Consider the following 27,589-nt stretch of genomic DNA (forward strand, 5'->3'; position numbering starts at 1 on the left):
CAAGATTCTATTCCAAAATAACATGGAACAGGTGCAAGAATAAACTAAGAAGTGAAATCTATAAACACTAAAAAGAGGAAGCTACAATTGCAAGGAAGAATAGGGATTGTGTGTGCAACAACTATCCTCTGTCTAGCACTTGATTTCATAGTTTATTCCCTCTCAAGAGACAAACGGAATTTTATGAGATGCCTTTAAAGGTTGTCTTCCATGTCTTGCTTTTCACCATTGAATAGCCATTTTAGTTTTGCTTCTAAACCTTCTTGCTTTCCTTTTAGTTCAAAGTGCATACACAGTGATAAAGTAAAATAAAATATATATCCTTCAATATAAGCAATACAGTAAAGAGGAAGTGAAAGTGAGGATACCACACTATTCAATTATTAAGATCAATTACCTAATCCAGAATAGGGTGGAAATATAAATGTAAACCAATTCATAAAGTATTGCCTAGTACCAATTCCTTACCCAATAAATTCATAAAACATATCCACCAAACTCAAACTCACCTAGAGTAGACTTTTCATAACCAATTATTCCAACAGTGCTTCCTCTTCTCCACTCCCACTAAACATACTTGTTCTACAAAATCTGCAAATATATAAGTACAATTAAAATTATCAATTCAATGAAGGCCGTCAGATATATAATTACAGAAATATGCAACATACTTAGGTTCATTTAACACTTATATCAACATACAATTTTTTTTAACAAACGTATAAATGTACTATGCCCAATTTCACAAAAATAGCAATTTGTTAGCATCCGTCAGTTAAGTGATGATGTGTCCATTTTTTCCAATTTCGTTTTATTTGTATTTACCACTCGGCATACCACCTCAGCTGAAACTGACCCATATAACCCGTTTTCATCATCTCTTTCACCCATTGTCGAACCCATTTACATATAGACCCTTTTACCAAAAAAAACTAAACCGTCATCTTTTAGTTACTAATTAAAAACCTTAATTAAGGCTTAAATTCAATTCAAGATGGACAGGCAACTGTTTCAGGCTGCTTTGACAGGAAATGTGGAGTACTTAGTTAAATTGCTCGAAGAAGACCCCTGATAAGTACCCAAAACTGTGTTTTAAACTCTGTAAAGATATTACATTTGGGTCAATTATGTGTTTAATAAATGTAAATTAATTGTATTTTCATGTTTTCACAGGTTTCGACAATCAACGTTAAAATACACACAAAATCTGCGTTTTAGCAAGAAATACAGCCGAATAAAGCTTGGACTTGAAATCTTCAGTATCAGCTCATTTAAAGCTCCAAACTGCTAGCAAAGCTCATGGACTCAAAGAACCATGAAACAAGTTAAAGAATCCAAACTTGAGTCCCTAAGCCAGCTACAAAAGTCAGGAGAAAACTTCAAAAGACGATATCTTCCGTCTCCTAACTCTGATTCAAGTATTTGACCAGCTAAAATGATCAGCGCAGAAAACTCTATGTAACAGTATCTAACTTCCAAAAAATGGTCGTACAGTTTGGAATATGAAGATAAAGACAAAGCCTGTTACTATTTAATCCAAGCCCATTACTATTCCCTATAATATTTCTGGAATATTCCTTAGAATATTTTTAGAATATTTTCTAGAATATTCTCTGGGATATTATATTTTATTTATAACCGTTAGATTTAGATTAGATGGATTGAATCTAGACCGTCAAAAAAACTATAAATAGAAGGGTCTAGTTTTAGTTTTTCTCATTGAATGGTTAGCATTCAATCATAGGAGTATAGTAGTTTACTGTTTTTTTAGTATAATGAAGAATTTACTTTCCAGTTTTTAATTAAAATGTTTTAATTCAACTTTATTTTCTATTAATTAGAATAACAATTTAGTTCTGTAATCTCAGAGCAGAAACTCTACCCGAGTGAGGATTATCTACGTTAGGGAGAGTGTTTCGATAATTATAACGATTAGGTATCGAGTAAGTTCACCCAGAGATAGGATTCTGAATCGATTTCACACGCTAATAATGCTCGTTCAGAGATGAAGAGTCGTTATTAGGGATAAAAAAATCGAGACTAACTCTTTTAACGGAGATATGATTCGCTCAAACAGATTTTCTATCTCCATAATCAAAGTATATTTTATTTTATTTTCATTATTTTCTCACCTAAATCCATTTTCACAAACTTCACGTGATCAGATTAGTTTTGTTTATAAATAACATTTTGCAATTTCATTGAAATGTGAACGAAATAACAAACCCGACCGCTGTGTTACAGACAGATCAACCCCCTTATGCTCCATTCTGTTGCACTGGAATCTACCGAAACTCCTTTACATGTTTCCACTTTGGCTGGGCATATTAGTTTTGTGAAGTTTATCATAGGATTGAAGCCAGAACTTATTGGACAGTTGAATCAAGATGGATTCACCCCCATACACATTGCAGCTGCAAACGGTTACTCAGAGATTGTAAAGGAGCTTTTGAAAGTCAATAGAGATTACTGTCGCCTTACAAGTAGAAATGGAAACACTCCTCTTCACTACACTGCTATTAGAGGTAGACTAGATGTCATAAGTGACTTGATTTCTAGTTATGGTGATTTAATTGATACTATAACTACTTGTGGTGAAACTACTTTTCACCTTGCTGTTAAGAACAACCAGTTCGAAGCATTTGAAGTCATGATCAAAAAGTTGAAGTAGCTCAACAAAGAATATATTGTAAATTTGAAAGATGAAAGAGGAAACACGGTCTTACACCTTGCAACCTATATGAAGCAACGATAGGCACGTAACACTTTATACCAGACTCAAGTTGCCTCAAATTAGGTTCTGAATGTGTATGATTATTCGTCACTTCATTGTGAACCATAAAGGAAAAGGTGGAAGCAGGGTTTATGAAAAAAGAAACGGTATAAGAATTTTTTTTGGTAAATGGGTACATATGTAAATGGGTTCGAAAATGGGTGAAAGAGATGATGAAAACGGGTTATATGGGTAAGTTTCGGCTGAGGTGGTAGAAATGCTGAGGTGGTTTGCCTAGTGGAAAATACAAATAAATTGAAATTGAAAAAAAAAATGGATACATCATCACTTAACTGACGGATGCTAACAGATTGCTATTTTTGTGAAATCGGGCATAGTACATTGATATGTTTGTTAAAAAAAATTGTATGTTGATACAAGTGTTAAATGGACCTAAGTACGTTGCATATTTATGTAATTAAGCCAATCTGCAAATATATAAGTACAATTAAAAGGATCAATTCAATGAAGGCCGTCTGCAAACACCGATAGGAGTTACTACATGAAAATAGTTCTTATAGAATTGAATTTTTTAACACCAATAAAAGATACTACAAAGACTTCATCATTTAAATAACCAACAAAAATGTAAATTTAAGAAGTATTGTGCAAAACACCTAATCATTTCAATTTTTTGTGGAAGATCTAAATGATTTGAATAAAAATCCATAAACTACTACTACATAGAATTCATTTGTTTGCTAATACCTACATTATGAGCATCTCAAATAAGTATCAGTAATATGGATTAGTTCCTTATGCTTTAGCAGTTAAGTTCTAAGAATTAAAAAGATGCTCTTTAGTCTTAACAATTGCCCCATAGTGTATATTACTTGAATGGACTGAAAATCAAAAGTGCATTTCACAACTACATTATGAGCATCTCAAATAAGTATAAGTAATATGGATTAATTATTTATGCTTGGGCAGTCAAGTACTAAGATTTACAAAGACGCTCTTTAGTCTTAACAATTGCCCCATAGTGTATATTATTACTATTCAATGATCAACGCCTAGAAAATAATATGAAGGCACCTTATAAAAAGTTATTCCATCTACAAAATTTTCTGCCAACAAAGGAAACCAATTGGCTAAATAGAAAAATGAAAAGAAAAAACAAATGAATGAAAGAGAAAGACATGTATCGAGACATGTACCGAGAGTGCGACACTGAATGTTGGTCTTCTTAACTTGATCTCATGCTTTATCCTTCATTAGATCATGGTTGAGCAGTTGTGTTGAGCGATTCTTTCCGGGGAAACAAAAAAGATCTCTCACCTTCTTCAATCTCTTTTCCTATCTCACCATCAAACCTGTTACAAACTTTATTCATGTAGAGAGAAATTAAAGGACCCACAATGCACAACAATTCCGCAGAACAACTTCACCAAACCTAAAAATAACAGACGAAACAAATTGAAATCAATAGTATTTTTCACTTTGGAACTCAGGGAACACCTAGCTAAAAGGATATGAATTAAACAAAGTATGCTAATTATAAAGGGACACTCGATGTACTTTGAGTAAAAATATAGACGTAACTATGGTGTTAAGAACATATAAAGCGCACCACGTCGTAACTAACCGTAGACAATATATCAATTATCAAGGAACCGCGTATAGAGCACACACCTTCATATATTTAGCCAGGGCATATAATTAATATGGATTGCTTAACTACACTGCTATATAAGAGTATCTCTAGGTGGTAGTATCACCTATCAAAATCTTCAAATTTGAAGAAATAATGCGGAATTTTCCGGAATTCCAACTCTAGGTGGTAATAAATTCGGTCATATAACATGTTCGTTCACATTATTGTTTGCAAATTTGGCAATCTGGATGCGGATGCGGAGCAACATTGGTAATTTCGCGCGCCATTGCAAATGTCGCCCCAATTTTTTTTTTTTGACTTTGACCAGCACTACGCGCTAGTGGTACTGTCGCGCGCCACTCCTAATGTCGTGTGGGTTTTTTTTTTTTATTGGAATGGTTGCGCGCCACTCCTAATGTCGCGTGGGTTGTTTTGGAATTGTACATGCGACATTCCAACTGTCGTGCGACAGTGGTAATGTCGCGTGAGTTGTTTTTTGCTAATAGAATTTGCGACCACCTAGAGTTGGTCAAAATTTGCTTCCAAATTCTTCAAATTTCGACTTCAAATTTGAAAAAGATACTACCACCACCTAGAGATGCTCTAATATCACCATTGCTGAAACTTGGACTAAAGATTTCTCATCTTATGCCTAGAAAAAGAAAAAGTGAAAAACATAGCTAGCAAAGAGAAGAGTTGGAAATCCTAATTAAGCCAAATGTGTATTTTTTATTCGTGCATCAAACACCAACATTGTATTAATAGAAACCACGTGAACATAGTACTTTGAAGCCTAACCCTGATATTTTGCCACGAAATAAACACAAGTTTAAAAGTTGAAAATAAAATATTCGTAAATACGTTTCAATATAGCTTCTAACATAAACCAATAAGTAAATATGATTGCATTGCATGTGTAATTGATTTCACAGTAAACTGACAAAACCAAATACTTGAAAAACCATTCCAAATTAAATGCGTGGTTAATATCAATAGTGAAAGCAAATGAAATCCAATCTAATCAAACCAATAGGTTTACGTTCTTAATATCTAATTGCTTTTCTGAACATGATCTAAATTATTTACTATTGGTCACACTTGCTTATCAAATGTGCAAGCCTACTGATTTGAATGTAACATTTCACCTGTTTGATAAAGTCCAAATATTAAAAACAGGTAAAAATGAATAGAAAATTAACGGAAATCGATCGCATAGCTCAAAAGAGAGTGCTAGTGTGTTACCATGTAAGAGGTAACGTAGGCTGCCATTGGTAAAATAATCTTAGACCAAAAGCAACTCATTTGATCGCAATGCGCTGAACGTCCTAAACCAATCAGTATGTTTTTCTGAACATGATAGAATAAGCCTTGATTCAACATGAGAGTATCAGTTGTAATTATCCGTAAGCAAATGAAAACTGAAATTAAGAATTTTTTGAAATATCATGAAAAAAGAAAAGAAAAGAAAGCAAAACCTTAATGTTTCCACTACAAGAAAAAAGACTTTATATCACTGTTAAAAACAGTGACTGTTTTTTTTTTCCAAAACCGTGACGGAGTGGGGCTCATTTATTTTTTTTCCCCAAAATCATTACAAATATTTGTTCCAGACTAGCCTATCTCTGCCACATAAAATGGTAACAACTGCTCAAAAACCGTCACAAAAAAACGTTTCTTTTGTGACAATTCTAGCAAAACTGTGATAAATGTTAAAAAAATTTCAAAAAAAAACAACCTGTATATATTTGAAAACAGACATTTCACATTGAATTGGACCTGCAACAAATATACACCTAAAATATAATTCATTAAAATTCAAATAACATTCATAAATGCTAATTCCATTGAACATTCTAGTAGCAAACATAGACATAAGACTTAGATAATCAATAAGTACTTAATAATATACAAATGAATGGATTAAGAAAGAATTGTGACCAAGTCACATTCACGTCAAACTGCAACCAGAAGAGAATAGAGAGACCAGAGGAAAAGAGTCCTCCAAGATAAAGATATTCCCTACGCCTCGCTAAGGTGGCTGCTGCTGAGAAGCAGCCAAATGCGATTGCAGTTCCAACAAACGCACTTATCAAAATACTGCCACAGCAATGAACAAATTTAATTAAGTGTAAAACTCATTAATTCCAAAAAAGAAAAAAAGCACCGAGTCGTGTTCTCACAAACATCATTTTCTCAACATTATATATGTACACACTCAAACAAACCCAATTTTGACTTCACATTATTAAGTAGCCTGAGGGCAACGAGTGAGTATCAATGCATTAAGTGAATATCAAAGACAAGTCATACAATATTCGAATCCATGAAATTATTGTCTAAAAAAACCAATTGCACAAATCCACATCATCTCCCGCACAAGTGATGCAACCATTCCATTTAGGTTAAGAAGCATGGTATTAATACAATACTTATGAAGTCATAAAAAAATGCATGCAAGAAAAAACCAATGAAGGCCCATCAAAATTTTAATTCCTGATTTCTCTCTCATCATAAAAGATTAAAAGTTGTTCATCAACTATTTTTTTAGCTGTGATATGATGCCACCAATCCCGTATAAGCCAACCAAGGATGCTAACAAATATGCTAAAAGTTAACTTACACAATAGGGTGGGCTACTGGAATTACCGTTTGTGTTCTCTTGTTAAAACTCATGTAATGAACCCATCAAGTAAACACTTTCAAACCAAAAGGGCCTTGGTCAAATCCTAAAGGGCTTTCCCTAATTAAATGTGCCAACTATGAAAGTACTGAGACACTAAGGACTTGACTAAGCATCTAGAACCTTGAATTTAGTACCCGCAAAGAAAGTGATCCCATCATTCTCGCAAAAACTCCTATTACATCAGTTAAGAGTCAATTACTTTTCAACAATAGCTTCTCTTGCCAAAACAGACAACTTATAACTTCCTTTTAATTCTTAAGCCTTAGGATAAACATTACATGATCAACATCAGACAACACGTAGCATTAAAACATAGCATTCCAATATATTTATTTACACAAACTAAATTATACACACCTTGGGTCAACCTTAATGACCAAGTCAATTAAAGGACCAATCGATGCGCCTTCAAGTAAACCAGATGTCATCATTAGAGAAAGTCTCTTCTTCTGTTTAATCACCAAAAAACTACAATTAATTAACACCTATAGCCTCCATACCAAATATAAAAAAATTAGACAATAATAATACCTCTTCATAAGGCAAGTGTTGAAAGTAACCAAAATACTACCCATACATCCAATCATTGTCAATAACCCTCCAATATTCATCAACAAATGCAGATAAACACCATTTTAACATAAACCCTAACTTGCACCAAATTAAACCAAAAAAAATAAAATAAAAAAATTATACCAGAGATTTTTGAGCAGAAAAGTTTTTCAATGATTAAGAACTCCATCGACTCCCTCTTGATGAAGATTGAGATGGAAAGAATGAAGAAAATGAGTCCATGCCTTTTTTTTTTTTGAGAGAAAGGGTTGAATTTTTTTGAGACAATGAATGACAAATAGACGAGGTGTATTGGAAACCCTAAACGCGCAAGTGGGAGATCGAGCAGTTTTTTCCTTTTTTTTTTCTCGTACCTGGAAGTGTTTATGGAATGGTTGGAACTGTTGTCTATTGGAAGGAAGGGGGAGACCGAATGTGGGCTATGTTTCAAGTTGTTTTAGTCAGTGGGCCGAAATATTTGGGTCCAAGAGAGTCACAAATATGTAACTGTTTTGGGGGAATGGTCACAAATAATACGCGGCATATGTACCGTCTTTCCTATAAAAAAAAACATTTGTGATCGTTTCAAAAACGACAATCACAAAAAAAAACATTTTAAAACAGTCACAAAAACCCTTTTCTGCAATTTGTGACCGTTTTGAATAGAACAGTCACAAATAACATTTTAAAACAATCACAAAAGCCCTTTTTTGTACTAGTGTTCTGTTAAAACAACCAAACAAAACGGTAATTTATCTCAGGTTTACTAACCCTTTTTGTTTCCATTGTAAAACACCTTGCTGGAAAATTGAACCACAACCCAAGCTCCATAATAGAAAGGAACAAAATAAACATTATCCTCATTTAGCAATTGTAAGTACCCTCCATTCTACATTTATATCACTACAACACACATGTCCAAACCCAGGTTGTAACCCCACCAGCTCGTACCACACCACTAGTACGTCACAACAACCCAGACTCAGGTCGTCCCAAGTATCAAGCACAACCATATATGGAAGCAAATGATCCACCGTGATCCTGAAGCTCAGTCAACGCACCAATCAAGGAGTCATTTACTTTGTAACATCATAAGTAATGGCGAATCATCAAGATAGCACAAAATATGGATCTACATTTGATAACGGCCTGGAGCAAATAAGGAAAGTTAACTCAAACATCTATAAGTAGAGAGAGATGAACTACGTAAGACTTGATTCAAGTGGTCCCAAGAAACTTGATACGTAGGCAACTCTTGTCCCAAGAAAGAGTGCAACCATTCCCTATCAAACACAACATCAGGTCGTAGACCCAAAATACCAAACCTCTACATTGGCGCCGTCTACCTGTTCGTTTCCTTGAGAAAAATACACACACTCTTTTCTCAAGCCCACGAAGCTAGTCAAGAAAACCACAATGGAAGCATAGCTACAAGCCTTAGTAGATCAGGTCAAATTCCTCAGCGAATCATTCACCACACTCCAGCAAGAGAACCAAGCTGCGCGCAAGCAAACCACCTCCAACACCTCCAACATGACTCCATACGCAATCGCAATCGAGAACAACACAGTTACAACCCTCACCACCACCACCAATCAACGACTAGAAGACTTCGCCCAGAGATTGGAGAAGTCAAGCAAAAAGTCTAGCATAACCCAGATCACTCAGAAGATAGATGCTCCAGTCATACAAGGTGTCACCATTCACCACTGAAGTCAGAGACAAGCAGCCTCCCTCAGATTTCATCCAACTAAAGTCCCCGTTGTATGACGGTAGCTCATGTCCGAGCCAAAGACGTAGCTCGTTTTTAGCGGATCATTTGCAGACCGTCTGCAGCTCCGATCTACGACACCGGAGTGCAAACTCTTTCCAGCTAGCTTGAAGGACGGAGCATTAGAATGGTTATACACGCTCACTCCTGATTCAATTAACAACTTCGACAAGCTGGCAGAGACATTCACAAAAGCCGTTAGTCCCGCAACAGAAGAAACAAAGGCGACCTAGACTTCATTTGTTCCGGTGGAAGCAAGCACACGGCGAGACGATCTGCGCTTTCCTAGCTAGGACGTTTCAAAAAGGAACTGATCCTATCAATGGAGCTAGGCCTCAAGGATAGCTTTAAAGCTTTTGCATTTACCAACACCTTCCTAGACGACTCTGACTTAGCAGGATCTCTCATGCGCAACAAGCCAGAACGCCTAGATGACCTGTACCACAGAGTCGACAAGTATATCAAGTACGAAGAATATGGATGGCCCAGCACAAAGGCAAGGAAGTCATTGCAGTAAGCGAAAGTGAGGACCCAAAGAAAGCCATCAACACTCAGGCAACAACAACAAGAATTCCCACAAGCCCTCCTATACGAAAAGAGAATTCTCCAACTTTTCCAGGGTGCCAAGCCATATCTTGAAGAAGATATATACAACACCTTACTTCAAGCCAAACATCAACAAGGTGATAACAATACCAGAACGTCCATACTACTATTTCCACAAACTCCACCACCATGAGACCGATGAATGTTGGAGTCTCAAGCACTACCTCCAAAACTTAGTCGAATAGGGAAAACTAAAAGAGTTCCTGCTTGGAAGCGGCCTTAGGCATAAGATGAATGCCAACCGCAATGTAAGCGAGGAGCGGAGCCATGAAACGACCAGCCGCCGAAAGGAGCAGAGCGAAACGGCCGACGATCTAAATCTCCAGGTCGGTCGAGACACAACAGGAGACAACACTCCTCCGATCACAATGAGGAAAAGGTAATCCACATGATTACAGACACCTCCAGCAATGAGACCTCAGGTCGTGAAAAGCGAAGGCGTGTAGGAGCACTGCAAGAAATTTAGCACCTCTCCCACAAAGCTGAGGTGATCACTCCTACCAACTCTCAATCCACGACCTCCATATCATTCACTGAGGAAGATCTTGACAAGGTGTGCCTACCCCACAATGATGCCCTGGTGGTGCACTTCAAGATCAACAGATAGACAGTCAAACAAGTCCTAATCGATCTAGGCAGCTCCTGCGACATCCTCTTCTATAAAACATACAAAGATATGCAACTGCCAGACTCGGTGATGATATAATCAAATGCACCACTCTATGGGTTCAACAGAGACCGCATAGATGCCATTCGAGACGTCATCCTACCAGTCTTCATTGGAGAAAAGGAAGACATGGTCAAGACCTCAACATGTTTTAGTGTGATTGACGTCAAGTCGTCCTACACTTCCATCTTAGGATGCAGGTGGATTCACAGGATCCAAGCAGTTCCATCAACCTTACACCAAGTCCTGCGGTTCCCCAGACCTCGAGGCATCATGGAGCTCAGAAACAACCAACTAGAAGCTTATCGATGCAATCAAGTCAGCGCAACAAGCACGACCAAAACTCAGGTTGTCCAAACAGAAGAAATCTCAAAGCTACAAGATCCTAAAGCTTCCAGCCCTCCAGCATCAGTAGTAGACAAGCTCAAGGGGAAACAAGCACAAATTGAACCAGGAGAAAAAGTTAATTTGGGCACAAGTGATGACCCAAAGTTTGTTTATGTAGGGGTTGATTTAGACCCCAAGCTCAAGGAGCAACTTGTCAAATTTCTATCTATCAATAAAGATATTTTTGCTTGGTCGTATATTGATATGCCAGGAATCGACTCTCAGGTCGCTTGCCACAAATTAAATGTAGATCCAACTGTAAAGCCTATCAAACAACGACCTAGGAAACTAGCACTCAAATTTCAAAAAGCTATCAATGAAGAGATAGAAAAGGTAAAAAATATTGGATTCATCAGAGAAGTCGAGTACCCGACCTGGCTAGCTAACATTGTAGCCGTCCTTAAGAAAAATGGCAAGGTACGACTCTGCATTAACATCCTGGTGGATCAAACATGCGGACATAAACTTCTATCATTATTTATGGACGAATATAGTGGATACAATTAGATACCACTCGCAGTAGAAGACCAGGAGAAGACGTCTTTCATAATCGAACAAGGAACGTTCTGCTACAACGTCCTACCGTTCGGCTTGAAGAACGCCGGTACGACCTATCAAAAGCTAGTCACAAAGATGTTCAAAGACTTGCTGGGCAACACCATGGAAGTCTACATAGACGACATGGTAGTCAAAAGCGAAAAGACTTGTGATAACATTTCTCACCTACAAGAAGCCTTTGAAAGATTGCGCCAGAACAAAATGAAGCTCAACCCAGCAAAATGCGTATTTGGAGTAGCCTCAGGGAAATTCTTAGGATACCTAGTTTCACAAAGACGCATTGAAGCAAATCCAGAACAAATACGAGCTCTCCTGGAGATGCCAGAGCCTACTTCCAAGCAACAAATTCACAAGCTATCGAGCATGGTATCAGCCCTCAACAGATTCATCTCACGTGCATCTGACAAATACAGACCGTTCTTACAAATATTCAAGAAGGCGCAACATTCACATGGACAGACGAATACCACAAAGCCTTCAACGACCTGAAGACTTATCTATCAACTCTGCTTGTCCTGTCCAAACCAAATGAATGAGAAACACTGGGACTTTACCTTGCAACTACCGACTTTGCCATTAGCTCGGTCCTCTTTTGCGAAAGCGAGGGTATTTAAAAGCCAGTCTACTTCACAAGCAAGATATTGGCAGATGCAGAAAAACATTACTCTGCAATAGAGAAAACAATGTTGTGTTGTACTTTGCTCGGAAGTTCCGACCTTACTTTCAGGCTCACAACATCAAGGTCATAACAGATGTACCCATCAAGCAGGTTTTGAGTTCTAACAACAAAATAGCCTGCATGGCCAGATGGGCTGAAGAACTCGGAGAGCATCACATCGAGTTCGTTCCCAGAACATCTCGCAAAGGCCAGGTCATTGCTGACTTCCCCGTCGAAGAAGTCAACTGGGAACTTGAGCCCATCACTTCACTCCATCAATTAACCACCCCAGAAACATGGCACCTCTATGTAGATGGAGCGTGCAACAACAACGGTAGTAGACTGGGGGCTGTGTTAACTTTACCAGAGGGAACACAATTACAAAAGTCAATCAAGATTGATTTCACAACATCGAACAACGAAGCAGAATATGAAGCATTAATCACAGGCCTCTGCATGGAACAACAACTAAAAGTTCCAAAACTCAAAGCTTATAGTGACTTACAACTAATCGTCAAGCAGATCATCAAAGAGTATGTCACAAATGGAGCAAATCTAGCCAGGTATGCTCAAGTCGTCAATGACATCATCAGCTCGTTCAAAACATTCTTCTTGAAACATATTCCCCGGGAGAATAACAGACATGCAGACAACCTGGCTTTCTTAGCCTCGAAAACCCAAGAGGCATGTCCCAGCACACTCTACATCGATATCCTGGAAAGGCCCGCCTACCAGCAAGAAAGTGTCAACCACCTCACGGATTTTCAGCCTTCACCATATGAAGAAATCACTCAATCTTGGATAGGCCCATTTCTAAAATATATCTTACATGATGAGCTCCCAGTAGAGGCAAAAAATGCTTGTGTAATAGAATTTCGAGCTCCCAGATACACCGTGATCAACGGACGATTGTTTCGTAAATCCACAGGAGGACCCCACCTAAGGTGCATAACTCCACGCGAAAGCCAACTCATCTTTGACGAAATTCACAAACGTGAATGTGGCAACCATGCAGGAGCAAGATCTCTGGCTCACAAAGCAATCGCCCAAGGGTATTATTGGCTAGGCATGCACATCGAGACAAAGGCGTATGTTCTCAAATGCCACCAATGTTAAACATTTGGCCACAACCATCTCAGTCCAGCATGAGAGTTGATCAACATAGCCAGTCCATGGCCTTTTCATATGTGGGGGCTAGACATCATGGGACCATTCATCCAACAAAAGAAAATAGGACTCAAATACGTCCTAGCAGCCACATATTATTTCACCAAATAGGTGGAAGTAATCCCACTTGTTCAAGTTAAGGAAGTCCATGTCATCAACTTCACATGGACCAATATCATCACAAGATTTGGTCTATCCTACACCCTCATCATGGACAATAGAACCCAATTTACTGGCACGCAAGCACTACACCATAATAGGATATTTGCAACACGCACCTTTTTTGATTTGCAACGGTTATTTACCGTTAATAAGTTTCCAGCGTTAAATAAGCGTTGACAATGTTGTAAGAGACCGGTTCCTCTATAACCGGGTACAGAGATTGATCTCTGTACCACACACACACACACATCTTGTATCTCGGCTCGCACACACACACATCTCGGATTCAAATCAACGGCGAAATAACATGGTTACAGAGATGATCTCTGTACCCGGTTGTAGAGATCTCGAGTCCATGTTGTAAAGGGTTGCTTTATTTGGGTGAACTAGCCATGCAGCCCGACCTGTGGCCGGGCTTGTTATTCTTAAACCTATCATGTCTGGGCCTATATTTAAGGGAAACACTTGGAAGTTTAACATATCCATATCCAATAAGTAATCCATATCCATATCTATTAACTAATACATATCCATATCTATTAACTAATACATATCCATATCCATATCCATATCCAATAACTAATACATATCAATTAACTAATTCATTGTTTTTTAGAATTTGTTTTTTTTTATCCCATGCGTACATTTGAAATAATGAAATAATGCGTAGCTTTGTTTTTTATTTTAGCATAACACATGAAAGGACAATTTTAATTTATATTAAATTAGAGAGCAGGCCAAATTCAGGGTTAGTTTGGTAAGAAGGCAAGTAATTATTTTTCAAATAGAGACTATTTTAAAAACTTTGCTGATGTGGCTCACTATGAGCATCTTGGGAGAAACGGATATTAATATAGGTAGGATTTCAGGAATTAATTGGTAATGCTTAAAAAGCGTTGGAAAAGTGTTACAAATTAAAAACTTAAAATTTTTGCCGAAAGAGGGAAACGAAAAAAATCGAAATATAAAACATAACTTTTTTTCTCTCCTCTCTCTCTCTCACACCGCCGCATTTCAAGATCCCTAAAATCTTCATCAAAACTAAAATCCAACTAATTTTTCGTACTCCTCAAAACTAATTTTTGGTGGATTAAAACTTTAAAGTTCTAGCTGTTATTCAATTTCTAGAGAGAGGGAAAAAAAAGGGAGGGAATCAAATTCCATATTGACCGAGTCAGTCGTTACTAGTAAAGAAAGAAGAAGAAGAAGAAGAAAACAAAGACTCGTGGATATTCTCATAAATAAGTCAAGAGTTACTTTTACAAAAACGTGCCGACTGCAAAGACTCGTGGCCTGGATTATGGGACATTTCTAGTGTTGGACATATTTCTGTTGGTCACTCCTCACTTGTAAACTGCTAGGTACTTGTTTTATTAATTATTATATCTTTGGTTATAATCAATTAATTAATAGTTTCATGTTGTTTGTTTTCAGGAGGGAGCTTCATGAAGAGCTGGGGTTGCTTCTTCCAAAGGATGCATTTGAATTACTATTTGTTTTTCTGCAAGAATGGTTGGTGCTACTTTTTATGCAGCGTTGAGCATTTTTTATGTTTAAGATAACTTACAAGAGTTTTATTGTAAATAAATGATGGTTGCAGTGTCATAAATGATGGTAAATTTATCAACAATGAGTTTAAAGATGTATACCTTGTTACAACTCTGGCTCCAATCCCTTTGGAAGCTTTTACTCTTCAGGTGAGACTATATTTATTCCCTTATTTAAGCTAGTTTTGGCTGAAGTTAACTATATTACTGATTTCTTTAAGCTTTCCTTAAAGCTATTAAATGGCATTTATATTCTCAAGTTTTCATTTATTTGTTGCTTTTAGTTTTTGTGTTATACAATACTTATTTATCGTGATATCTAAATTATGAAAAGTATGGCATTGATATATTTATTTTTTATTTTTTTCCTGTAGGAGTCAGAAGTTTCTGCTGTTAAGTATATATCCTGGAAAGAATATGAGCAGATCCTTGCAACCGAAGATTCTGAGTATGTCCCGTATGACATGAACGGGGAATATGCTCAGCTATTCAAAATACTCTCAAAAAGGTAGCAAGTTGCATTTTTTAAAGAATTCAATAATTCCTTGCTTCATTGAATGCTGAAAATGTCTTAGTTTTTCTCTGTTTATATGTGTTGGATTGAAACAAGTTTAGTAGCTATAATCTAAGTGGATTTGGTCATTTAGTCCCATGCAGATTAGAGTTTAGTTTGCTCCAAATCCTCTCGCTATGAAAGAGGCATGTTTTTAAAAAAATGTATCTTTGATGTCTACTCTATTTACTAGTGCAATCACTGGTTTTTACTGGACTACTTTTGATAGGTCTATGTGAGGTTTAAATTAAATGCATGTCGCATGGCTATACTTGATTGCAATATTCAGTGGGAGGGAGTGAACTTTGGGATTATGTTTGGTTTACACTGTATGACAAGGAAGATTTTAAAGCTGTTCTCACTAGAAATTGTTTTGAAATGCAACTATTATTTGTTTTTGAGGAGATACCATCTTTAGGAAGTTGATGATGTTCTCATACATTCCTGAGAAGATACATCATCTTTAGGAAGTTGATTGTTTTCTATAAATTTGTTTAACATATTGCGAGGAGAATGGAGAAAATGGCCGAGGAGGACAATTTCAATAGAGAATGAGGAAAAAGAGCTACACATTCCTTTATGGTGAGGAACTTCCCATTTGGTGATATGGGGAGTTTCCTAGTGTACAAGTAGATTTATTAGTTAGCTTCTAATGCATCAACAATCTTTGCAAAAATGGATTTTTTTTGTGCCAATTAATTTTATTCTCACGTTTCAGCTGAATATCTTTTGAACTCATCCCTGAGAAAATATCTTTTTCAAACTCACACAGATACACAATCATATGGATGAACTACAAGTAGCTTCTTAACACTCTGCCTGTTTATAGAGCTATTATAGGAGCGTCAAATCTCTCCCTAAAATAATGTTTTTTTTATCTCTCTCACTAGCGATTTGATGAAGCACATAATTTCTTCGAAGTAATGTGCCACCTTCAAGTTCATTCCATATTTTTGTCGATAATTTTGATTGAAATTCCTTAGGTACAATATATATATGTTAGGCAATTCATATTGCCCATGTCATAATTTGTATTCCTCGGATGGGCGATACATAAATACTCATCCTTTCCTCTGGGAAACAGGTATTGCATATGGATAGAAATGACTATTATGGAGGAGAGTCATCCTCACTTAATCTTGTTCAGGTACGAATGTAGTAATACTTTTGAGGAAGTGCATTTATTTTTCAAGAATCAAACTATATATATATCCGGCCTTGTGTTAATCATTATTTTTTGCTACTTATTGCTTGTAGCTGTGGAAGAGATTTAGGGGTGATAACAAGCCTCCAGAGCAGCTGGGCTCCAGCAAGGAATACAATGTCGATATGATACCTAAGGTATTATTTTAGCTGTTAATGCTCACTGTTGTTAGATAATAATAATCACTTGACCTGTTTCTTATTGGACGATGGGTATTTGAATTATTTCCCCAGTTTCGAGCTCTTTAATTTCTCCACTAATTTATCTTTCATGGCCACATATTTGATATAGCTAGGGAAGTGCTATCTTCCTTTTCTTTAATATGCCACCCAGTAGATACTTGAAATTAGCTATCAGATCATACTGAACTATGGGAATCATGCCTGTAGTACGAGATAATTGCCTGGTATGACAATGTCCTTGTTACTCATTTCAGCTATAATCCTGAACCAATGCTTAGCCTAGTGAAACTAGGGAAAATGGATGTGAATCTAGGTTCAGGGAGGAAATTGACGCATGCCAAAACTTACTTATGATAATTACTAAAAAGTTCTGAATCATACATTCTTCCATGCACTCAGGAAGAAAGTACTTGTTTTACTAATAGTTGTCCTTAGATATACTTTATTTTGAACAGTAGAGACACACACGTGACTAGGTGTATTCCTACTCCAGGATTTGATAAGTCCTTGTTGTTCTAAGCTATTTCATTTTGGTCTAGAAACGCACTCAAACTTTAAATCCAGAAGAAAACATTCGCAAGTCTTTGCAACTGCAACAGTGGAATCAATGTCATTTAAAAAGGCTCTACTTAGTCCTGATTTGGTTATAATGTAATACTTGACTCACCTCTAGCTTTATGAAATCTGCTGAGTCTTAACACTAAATTTAGTTAAACAACTGAACTGTGATGTTCTCCAGTTACTGTCGTAATAAGTCATGCAATTTTTAGATGAATCGCATTGACCTTCTATGGTTGTAGGTGGAGTTTGATGCAAATGGTAAAGCCTTTGGGGTGACATCTGAAGGGGAAACTGCTAAATGCAAGAAAGTTGTATGTGATCCTTCCTATTTGCCTGATAAGGTAACCTCTGACAAGTCCTAGGCTGTGCTTATCTCATGGTTAATTTATGTTGCATGAGAACTGTGTGGAGTACTAATGTTTGAATCTGAATACAGCAACCGCAGATAATATTATTGAAAGAAGGAACGGACACATCGCAAGGAAAGCCACAAATAATAAGCAATATAAATGCTTGTACAGGAATTGCAAATGTCGTCCGAACAACACTGGGTCCAAGAGGAATGGATAAATTGATTCATGATGATAAAGGCAATGCTACTATTTCTAATGATGGTGCTACTATTATGAAACTTCTTGATGTTGTTCATCCTGCTGCTAAGATTCTTGTCGATATTGCCAAGTCTCAAGATTCTGAGGTATACAATAGAAAACAAATTTACTAATTTTAGTGATTGGCTGACTAAAAGAGTGAAATTTTTATACTAAAGTTTATATTTATCTTAGAGTGGGTTATGATGGTTGCATTACTACAACATTTAACAGCTTATACTTTAGAGAAGATAATGACATTAACAACGACATTGTCTCAGAGAAAGTTGAGAGGGTATCATTAATAATTGTATTGGTTAGGTTTTAGGGATAAATTTGGAATTCACTTGTAATTTTAATGACCGGATTTATTGTCCACAGGTGGGTGATGGAACCACTAGAGTAGTTCTTTTTGCGGGAGAGTTTTTAAAGGAGGCCAAGCCTTTCATTGAGGATGGTGTCCACTCAAAGTCTTATAATGTAGTTTTCGAAATGCCCAATTTGGTAAGGAATTTGGATCTTTTGGTTTGATTGGATGGATATGTTCATGACAAATTGTTCTACAAGCCATGAGTTTGCTACTTGTATTTCAGGCAATTAGCAAAATTAAGGAAGTTGCTACGAGTATATAGAGGGGAAAAGTATGGAAGAAAAGAAGAGTTTGTTGGCAAAGTGTGCTGCTACCACACTCTCTTCAAAGTTTTTTTTTTTTTTTTTTTTATAGGAAAGACCTCACTCTCTTCAAAGCTGATTGGTGGTGAAAAAGAATTTTTCATATTTATGGTTGTAGACTCAGTTATTTTAATTAGCAATGATGATACATTGTTTATTGTATTCTTGTATTCATTTTTTATTGTAGGTTTAGCTGGTCTCGCTACAAAATATGAGAAATTATTTTTTTTTATTAGCAACCCATCAGCAACGGTTTATAACCGTTACAAACGAATTTTAAATTATTTTTTTTAAATTAACTAACAACTTTGCAACGGTTACAAACCATTGGTAAAATTTTTAACAAATTACCAACATATAAAAAGCATTTGTGAAATAAAAAACCGTTGCAAAGGTTTTAAATTTGTGCACAAAATAGTTATAATAAGCGTTGGAAAGTTCTGTTTGCAACGGTTAATAACCGTTGGAAATTTCTGTTTGCAACGCTTTTTAAGCCAATATTTACAACGCTTAAAAAGCGTTGTGAAAATTATTAGCAACGCTTTTTTGCCGTTGCAAATAGCCTGTTATAGTGTAGTGAAGTTAAGGCTTTCCCACAAAAATGACACATCACTCAAGCATTTTATACACCTAGATATGCACAAAATGGCCAAGCAGAGACCATAAACAAATCCATCAAAGAAAATCTCCAAAAGAAGTTGGAGAGCAACAAACACCAATGACCATAACAACTTGAGAACATCTTATGGGCATAAAGAACAACAGCTAGAGCTAGTACCAACGAGTCTCCTTTCACACTTTGCTTTGGAACAGAACTAGTCATACCATTATAGCTCACAATCACAACCACACAATCTGACATCGTCGAATTAGGAGAAAATGACAACATCTTAGCCAAAGAAGTCGATCTCCTAGAAGAGAGAAGAAAAACAGCTGCAATATCCCTAGCTCGGTACCACCAAACAATCCAACGATCTTACAAAAAGAAGGTCGTCCCAAGGTTTTTCCAAGCTAGAGACCTAGTCCTCAAAAAGACCTTTGCACCGGCCAAGCTTGACCCAACTTGGGAAGGCCCATACATAGTTTACAAAGTCGTTAGAATTAATGGAGCATACTAGATCAAAACTCAGCTCGGTGATGTGCTTCCCCGACCTTGGAATACAACTTTCCTCAAGCATTTTTACCAATAATTTTCTTCCAAATGTAACAATCAATATGAATAAAATTTCATCAATATTTCATGTACAAATGTTATCTTTGCATTGCATGAGTACCACGCATCTTGCACTCGCTCTCCGATCTGGGACATCAAAGTATCATGTCGTACACCAACGCCAGAGTTAAGCATGACTCAACTATAATTACCACGCAGTGGTTAATTATCAATCAAATCCAACCCACGGTCCCCCAAAAGGACCACAAATCAACTTAACACCAACGCCAGGGTTAAGCATGATTCAACTATAATTGTCACGCAAAGGCCAATTATCAGTCAAATACAAACCCAGGGACCCCCAAAAGGACCCAAAGTCAACTTAAGGCCTTTGAAAGGGTTAAGTTGGCTCAAATATAATTACCACTCAAAGGCTAATTATCAGTAAAAAATCAATAAGAAGTTCCCCCAAAAGGAACGATTCAACTAATAAACACACTTAAGGACACGAGGAAACCCAGGTGACAACTACGCGCATCTATCAGGTTCGAAACAAAATAATTATGGCCTACAAGCATCAGACGATCTAGCATAGTTCAACAGGTCGTCAAATCCACTAATATGCAGTACATCTTGTTAAAATAACAAATCACAAAGCAGGAGAATCAATCACCACAAAATTCAAACACAATCTCAATTCCAGACAAGTAAGTAATTTAAATAATTTTTACTTAATATAAATTTGGTTAAATACTAGAGACCCCTAGGTTATCCTAGGAAAACGACCTCAGCATCCCCGTCACAAGATATGAGTTATCAGTATCAAAAGGAGATTAGTTCAAAAAAACTTATCCACCATCACTCAAAAATACAAGAAGAGCACAATCACTTAACACAGGGAAGATTCTCCACATTCAAGGGGTCCAGTGGGCATCCTTCTTCACCAACAAGGCTACTAGCTGGATCACCACTGGCATTCAGCACGTCTGTGGAAGCATCTTTTGTGGACTGAGCAACAGGAGCGGCACCCAAGTCGGTTGGTAGATCAGGTCGTCTACTAGCATCTACAACAACACTTTCCACAACTATTGTTGCAGCCCCACTTTTGACCGACCTCTTTTGGGTTTTGTACTTACGTTCCAGTTCCATGTAATAATCCACTAGAACGTAGACATCCCCCCCCTCTACCAGATTGACCAGGTCGTTATATTCAGCTTGAGCTCATTCAGCAATGTCCTGCGCTCGTTTGCTCTTATTAATCTAATGCTGAACCTCCACTCGTGAAGCATCAAGTGATGGTTGCAACAAGGCCACCTTCCCAGCTAAATCCTTGACTTGCAGCCTTAGACCCGACACTTCAAGCCGTTCCACCTCTTGCACAGCTATCAGCTTGTCATAGGACTCCTTGGCAGTATTCAGCTCCTTGTACAGGTCGGAGATAGTTTCCATCTCCTTCAGCTTCCTATACATGGCTAGAACCTGACAAACCAACAAAACAAGTCAAAAACTAACGCAGCAACTAAAATCATGAAACATAAGTCAGATCGGAAGGACACTTACAAAGCAGATGGAGCAATCCATATATTTCAGATTCACCTCCAAATCCTTCCCATGCTCCAGCTGGTGCTTATCACCATCCAAGGCAATACCCTCCAGCAACCTTCCAACAACTAGTGAAAACTTTGAAGCTGCAGTCCTTGTTCTTCACTAGCTTTGTCAACCCACTCACTGGGTTATAGTAGCTGACCAGCCTATCCAGGACGTCAGACTCAACAGCCTTGTCACCTAGGGCCGCATTCCCCGACCCCTTGCACTTCTGGGTAGCTGGCTTAGTCTCACTAGCCTTCTTCTTGCCCCGGGCATCAGCCACCCCCACATTAACAGCCAACTCCCTCAGATTCATCCTCTTCAAAGGAGCTCGACCTGAAGAAGTATGACCTTCCACCGTACCAGGTCATTCCTCGGACTCAGTTCGAGTCCTCTTCACACCCTCAGGCTCAACCACCTCAGAGTGCTTCTTCAGCTGAGGCTTCTGGAAGGAAGCATGAGCATCACCACCTCCCCCAACACTCCCACCAACACGACCAGCCCGATCACCGTCACCCCCCTCAGGTCGTCTAGAAGTAGAACGACTATCAGCAGCTCCTCCAGCCGTTCTCACTCCAGAAACAGGTGCTCTCCTTTGATTCTCTCTCTCCATCCCAGTATCCGAGCTAGAATCAGAGATGTCAAACACGAGCTTGCGAGCACTTTTCTTTTGCTCCACCTTCTTCCGGTTGATTTTCTCTCCTCCACGTTTCTTAAAGTAATGCACAACCTCTCCTAAGACAGCTCTTTTCTCCTCCTAACTCAAACAAGCAAACTTTTCTATAATGTCGATGCTTGTGCACCAACGAATAACCACCTCTGCAAAAACAAAACAAAGCTATCAGAGCGTTCAATATATCAAATATAATACATATAATACGACCAATAAAATAACGACCTAGCATCCCACTTTATAGTACAGTTATCCAACTCCCAATCAGAGGGGCTATAATTACCCACAACCAATAACGACTTACGCACCCAATCTTCCTTACTCACCCCCACAGTCATAGCAGATTTCCCCTTCACGACTTGCAAACTAAAGTTCATTACAGATGACCTCTTCACAGAGAAATGCTCTAACACATCTGATAAACAGATGTTGTAACCTTTTTCATTTAACAAATCTAACACATGGAAAACCCTCCAACTATTTCCTATGAACTGATAAGGGGCTTTTCCACAAAAGTTTAAAACTTCCACAGTAAGCCAGCCTCATCCCAGCTTTCAACTTACCATAACAAACCACGACACCCCCATCCCGAGGAACGTAATCACTGTTAAACACATTCCTCTTTCCACTCAGGTCGCATACAGTCAGGTCGGACTCAACCTAACCAAACTCCTCCCTTAAAGCAGTAGTACAATCTATAGACCTAGGTACCACCTTTTCAGCCATCGTCTCCAATGAGGAAGACGACGAAGCCTCACCTCCACTCCGAGCCCTAACTCCATCATCTCCATTACTTATAGTTCTCTCTCTCCACATATCCAACTCAACTTCACCACTCAAACTATCATTAGTAATCGACATTACAAAAGCAAAATATCAAATTTTTGAAGTTGAAGAAGATGCACTTGAAGACGAAAGTTTGGAAAAGTTTTTTTCTTTTGCTCTTCTTTTTTCTTCACTCGTGTTGATAGAATGAGAAATGAGAAATCTTCACACGCCAAAACCCCTCAACTGCACAAACCTTGAGAAAAGACAAAACGGTTTGTCTTCCCACAAAAGGTATCATAACCTCTCCCACAAACTGCCACAATTTGGGCCCATGAATCAAGCTAGTCCAACTGTTCCCGCACATTTTCCAAAACTGTTCAAATGAACTATCGGACACGTGTTAAAAAGCTTTGTTTTACCTTTTCTTTTCACAACACAGCTGTCCAAACAATAAATAAAACAAAGGGGGATGTGTAAATACCCTTTGTTCTACATTCATATCACTACATCACACGTGTCCATAACCCAGGTCATATCTCCACCAGCTCATACCACACCACTAATACGTCACAATGACCCAGACTCAGGTCATCCCAAGTATCAAGCACAGTCATATATGGAAGCAAGTGATCCACCGCGATCTTAAAGCTCAGTTAACGCACTAATCAAGGAGTCATTTACTTTGTAACATCATAAGTAATGGCAAATTATCAAGATAACACAAAATGTGGATCTACATTTGATAACGGCCTGGAGCAAATAAGGAAAGTCAGCTCAAACATCTATAAGTAGAGAGAGATGAACTACATTTGATAACGGCCCAAGAAACTTGATACGTAGGCAACTCTTGTCCCAAGAAAGAGTGCATCCATTCCCTATCAAACACAACATCAGGTCATAGACCCAAAATACCAAACCTCTACAGCAATAAAGGACGGCTCTTAATGTAGGTAGCTCAATAATAAAAAAAAATAATTAATGAAATATTATCTTCATTAGTATTGAAGCTAGCATGTACATGGTCAACTACTCAAGTTCTACCCAACTACACAGTGTATACAATAAGGAAAACACATTCACAGTACTAATGAACATGTGATACACATCAGAATGGGCATAAGAGAATGCTTACATCTAAGCAAAGATTGTTGGGAACCTAAAACAAAAATAGGGCAAACACCTTCAACACAAATCGTTTAAGTAAAGCCACATGAGAAGCAGTACATGGAAAATAACTCAATTTGTAAATAGAAAATATGTCGATCGTCAAGCAGGAATATTTGAATACACGTTAACCTTTCATATCAAACCTGCTCATGTCATCTCCTTGCGATATCCAACCTTTCTAAGAAAGAAGAACCTATCCGACCTTTCTAAGAAAGAAGAACAAACAAATGGGGAAATATATTGGAAATTAAAATATCAAAATTAGGAAATTAGAGATTAACGTTGATTGGAAGAGAAATGGAAAATGAAAGAGGAACTCACCTAACCTCAAGAGTACTTCATTTTTTTTTGTTTCTAATTGTGTGGGTTTTTCTTCAATTGAGTTGCTCACCCACAAAATTTTAGTGAAATAAAATGAAAGCTCGGAGATAGAGAGAGAGAGAGCAAAGGAGATAAAATTATATCTTGGCTTGGGGAAGATGAAAGAGAGAGGGTTGATATTTAATTCTAATTAAGCGTAAAACAACTCGTAATGGTTATTGTATTTAGATCAACTATCACGAATGGGTTCACGAGGAAGATGAAAAAGATAGGGAGATAGAGTGGGTTATTAAATTCTCTAATTAATCAATTAATCATGTTTTAATTTAATTGAGGGGGAGAATAAGTTTTTTTTTTTTTCTGCGTTGAGAACTTGGATTGGTAGCGTAGTGTTTTTGTAAGTTTGGAGAAACGGAGGGTTTTTTGTTTAATTTCATAATTAAGAATCTAATTAATATCTAATCCAACTCACACTGTCATCGTGGCACTCGTCCCGACCCTCGATTTATACCCCCTAAAATCGAATCCTAGGGAAACTGAGCTATTTTGTGATTTAAAATTCCACATACAGTGACTACTTTCCTAATTGTAAGAGAAACAAAAAATTAATAAGTAGGCCAACTCAATGAGTAAGTCTAATTAATGTGCGCCAAAAAAAAATGATTCAATGATGTAGATTAGGTAACTCTAATAATTTTTGTGCCAAATTAATTGAAACCATTTTGAAGTAGGATAGTAATGTGTAACATTTTGAAGGGGGAAATGTACGATATAAAATGATTCGAAAACATAATAATAACTAAATTATTCATGTAGGAATTGTGGAAAGCGACTATCGGGGTGGTGTTCAGGTGGTGTTAATTCTGTGATGTACAACAACTTAATCTATATCGTCCCCACAATTCAAATATAATTAAGTATCCGCCTTTTTTTAGGGTTTTCTCCAATTGTGAGTTTTGGTTTTAGGTGCGACTTGTAGATGTAGTCATAAAGATATATAATTTTTTTATGTTTTGAGGTGCTTTGAGTAGTATAAATTAGAAAATTTTCTTCAGAAGATGTTGTGGTTGTCTTGTTTGTAATTCTAGAGGTGTTTGATAGACTATCCATTTTGCAAAAAGAATAAATAAATAAATAAATAAGCAATATTAACTATAGTGGAAGCAGCATAGTTACATAGGGAAATGATGTATACAATATACAAAGGAAGGATTTATCAGGTTGAGGTTAAACAAAAAAAATAAGTAAATATTGTACAAACCTGAACATTGTTATTAAGTATGGTATGAATTATTAGAATTAAGAAAAAATATATATTGAGTAATGTTCTTTAAATTGATAAGGTATCTATAATTGTGTGCAATATGTATGATAAGAAGAAAAAAAAAGACATAAGAAAATGGAAAACCATGGATTTGTTAGGATGAAGAAAGTTTTTGAATTGATTATGTTGGAATTGTGATGAAATGCATCTAATTTCTACCCAACAGTACATAAATAAAAGGATAAACTAATGTTTTAACCCTTGTACTCTTGGTTAACTAACTGATAAGTGCTCAAAAGTAATGATTTATAACCCCAATTGTGTGTATGTTAGTCTCTATTTTATATTTAAATATTTTAATATGATGAAATTTGAGTTTTTGTAGGTCAAATAACCTAAATATGAAATATGGAGGGAAAAGAAGTCAAACAAGTCAAAAAGGAGTCACGGGGAATTACAGCTAAAGGCATAGGGCAAAAATGTCATATTTGTCTCCATAAGTGTCAAGCCTAATAGGACTCTAAAAGAGGATAATAATTAAATTAGAAGAGCCTTAAATCTGATCTCAAAGCCTTAATTTCGACTTCAGAGGAAGAGAAGATCACTATGGAAAAGAAGTCAGAGTTTCACAAGAATTAGGAAACTGAAAGCTGTCAGAAGCTGCAGCTTGGGAAATAGCCTGCAAAGCAAAGTGGGCCACGTCTAACTTTGGTCCAACCGAATTTAACTTTTCCAGGATTGCTTCTAGAAAGATTACAGAGAGTTTGACACCAAATAAACATAGGATTCGGATCTCTATCCAGACGAACATGTAAGCCAATATATAAGGCACAAAAACCTCAGTTTACATGATCTAGGAAATTTAGTGTTTGCATTTTAGATCTAGAATTAAGAGAGAAGAAAGTTCAAACCTTTTCACCATTAATAGCTATAAAGATTATTCCTTTTCATATTGTGTTCATAGCATAGTATGAGGGGCTAATCTCCCTTCTCTTGGGAGGGGAGATGAAGCATTTTTCGTGTGTTTTAGTTTAGTTCTTCTTCTATCATGTTTTAGTTTAAATCCCTCATTGAGTTTCTTCTTATTCGTCCATTGATCTAACGCTCCTGTGGAGGTTAGGAGGTCTTATGGTAATTCATGATTGTGTAGAGCCAAATACCACAAACCCTAGATTCTTTTCTTCTAGTTTTTAGTGTTCTAGTGTGATGATTGGATTCTTTATGGCACCTCAATTAGTTGTATGGTTAATGCTACATGTGGATTTTCCATGGCACCTATAGTTGTATATTGAATGCCACTTAAAGCACAATTTGGTTAGATAGAAGATATCATTGGAGATTGAAGAAGTATTTGATGGAAAGATAGAAAGTACGTTGAAAGCCACATATTATCATCATGGTTATGAGCATAAGGTTTGTAGGTATGGTGAGTTTCTATTGGTGATTTATATTAAGCATAATAGGTAGATCTATTAGACTAATTCTATGATTTTGGTGGATTCATCTCTCCCAAGATATTCTCTCTCTTGATTCATATTCATATATTTAATTTAGTTTAGTTTATGCATAGTTTATATCTCAAATCAAATCAATTATATATTCATCATTACTTAGCCACATCTTTTACTTGCATCCATTAGAGTAACTTAGATTAGGAATTTCTATTATCATCACTTAGTTATTTAGAGTAGGATTGATACCTAGCTAGCCACTATACTAATCAATATTTAATAGGCTAAGTAAGATTTGCAAAAGATACGTAACACAAA

General features: G+C 36.9%; 1 protein-coding gene and 1 pseudogene across 1 annotated transcript; one reads left to right on the top strand and one right to left on the bottom strand.

Moving 5' to 3' along the window:
* Window positions 1–5,978: 5,978 nt before the first annotated feature.
* LOC147503124 (bax inhibitor 1-like) lies at window positions 5,979–7,845 on the bottom strand (annotated as a pseudogene).
* Window positions 7,846–14,579: 6,734 nt separating this feature from the next.
* On the top strand, window positions 14,580–19,049 carry LOC147503125 (T-complex protein 1 subunit eta-like). Its single transcript, XM_086607937.1, has 10 exons — window positions 14,580–14,939; window positions 15,013–15,090; window positions 15,179–15,275; window positions 15,500–15,633; window positions 16,763–16,825; window positions 16,936–17,019; window positions 17,865–17,966; window positions 18,062–18,322; window positions 18,597–18,719; window positions 18,809–19,049. Exons 5-10 carry the CDS (start codon window positions 16,772–16,774, stop codon window positions 18,845–18,847), a joined length of 663 nt encoding a protein of 220 aa, XP_086464063.1. The 5' UTR covers window positions 14,580–14,939; window positions 15,013–15,090; window positions 15,179–15,275; window positions 15,500–15,633; window positions 16,763–16,771; the 3' UTR covers window positions 18,848–19,049.
* Window positions 19,050–27,589: the final 8,540 nt, after the last annotated feature.

Source organism: Coptis chinensis, chromosome 4 (genome assembly GCF_015680905.1).
Source record: "Coptis chinensis isolate HL-2020 chromosome 4, ASM1568090v1, whole genome shotgun sequence".
In the NCBI taxonomy this organism is placed as follows: domain Eukaryota; kingdom Viridiplantae; phylum Streptophyta; class Magnoliopsida; order Ranunculales; family Ranunculaceae; genus Coptis; species Coptis chinensis.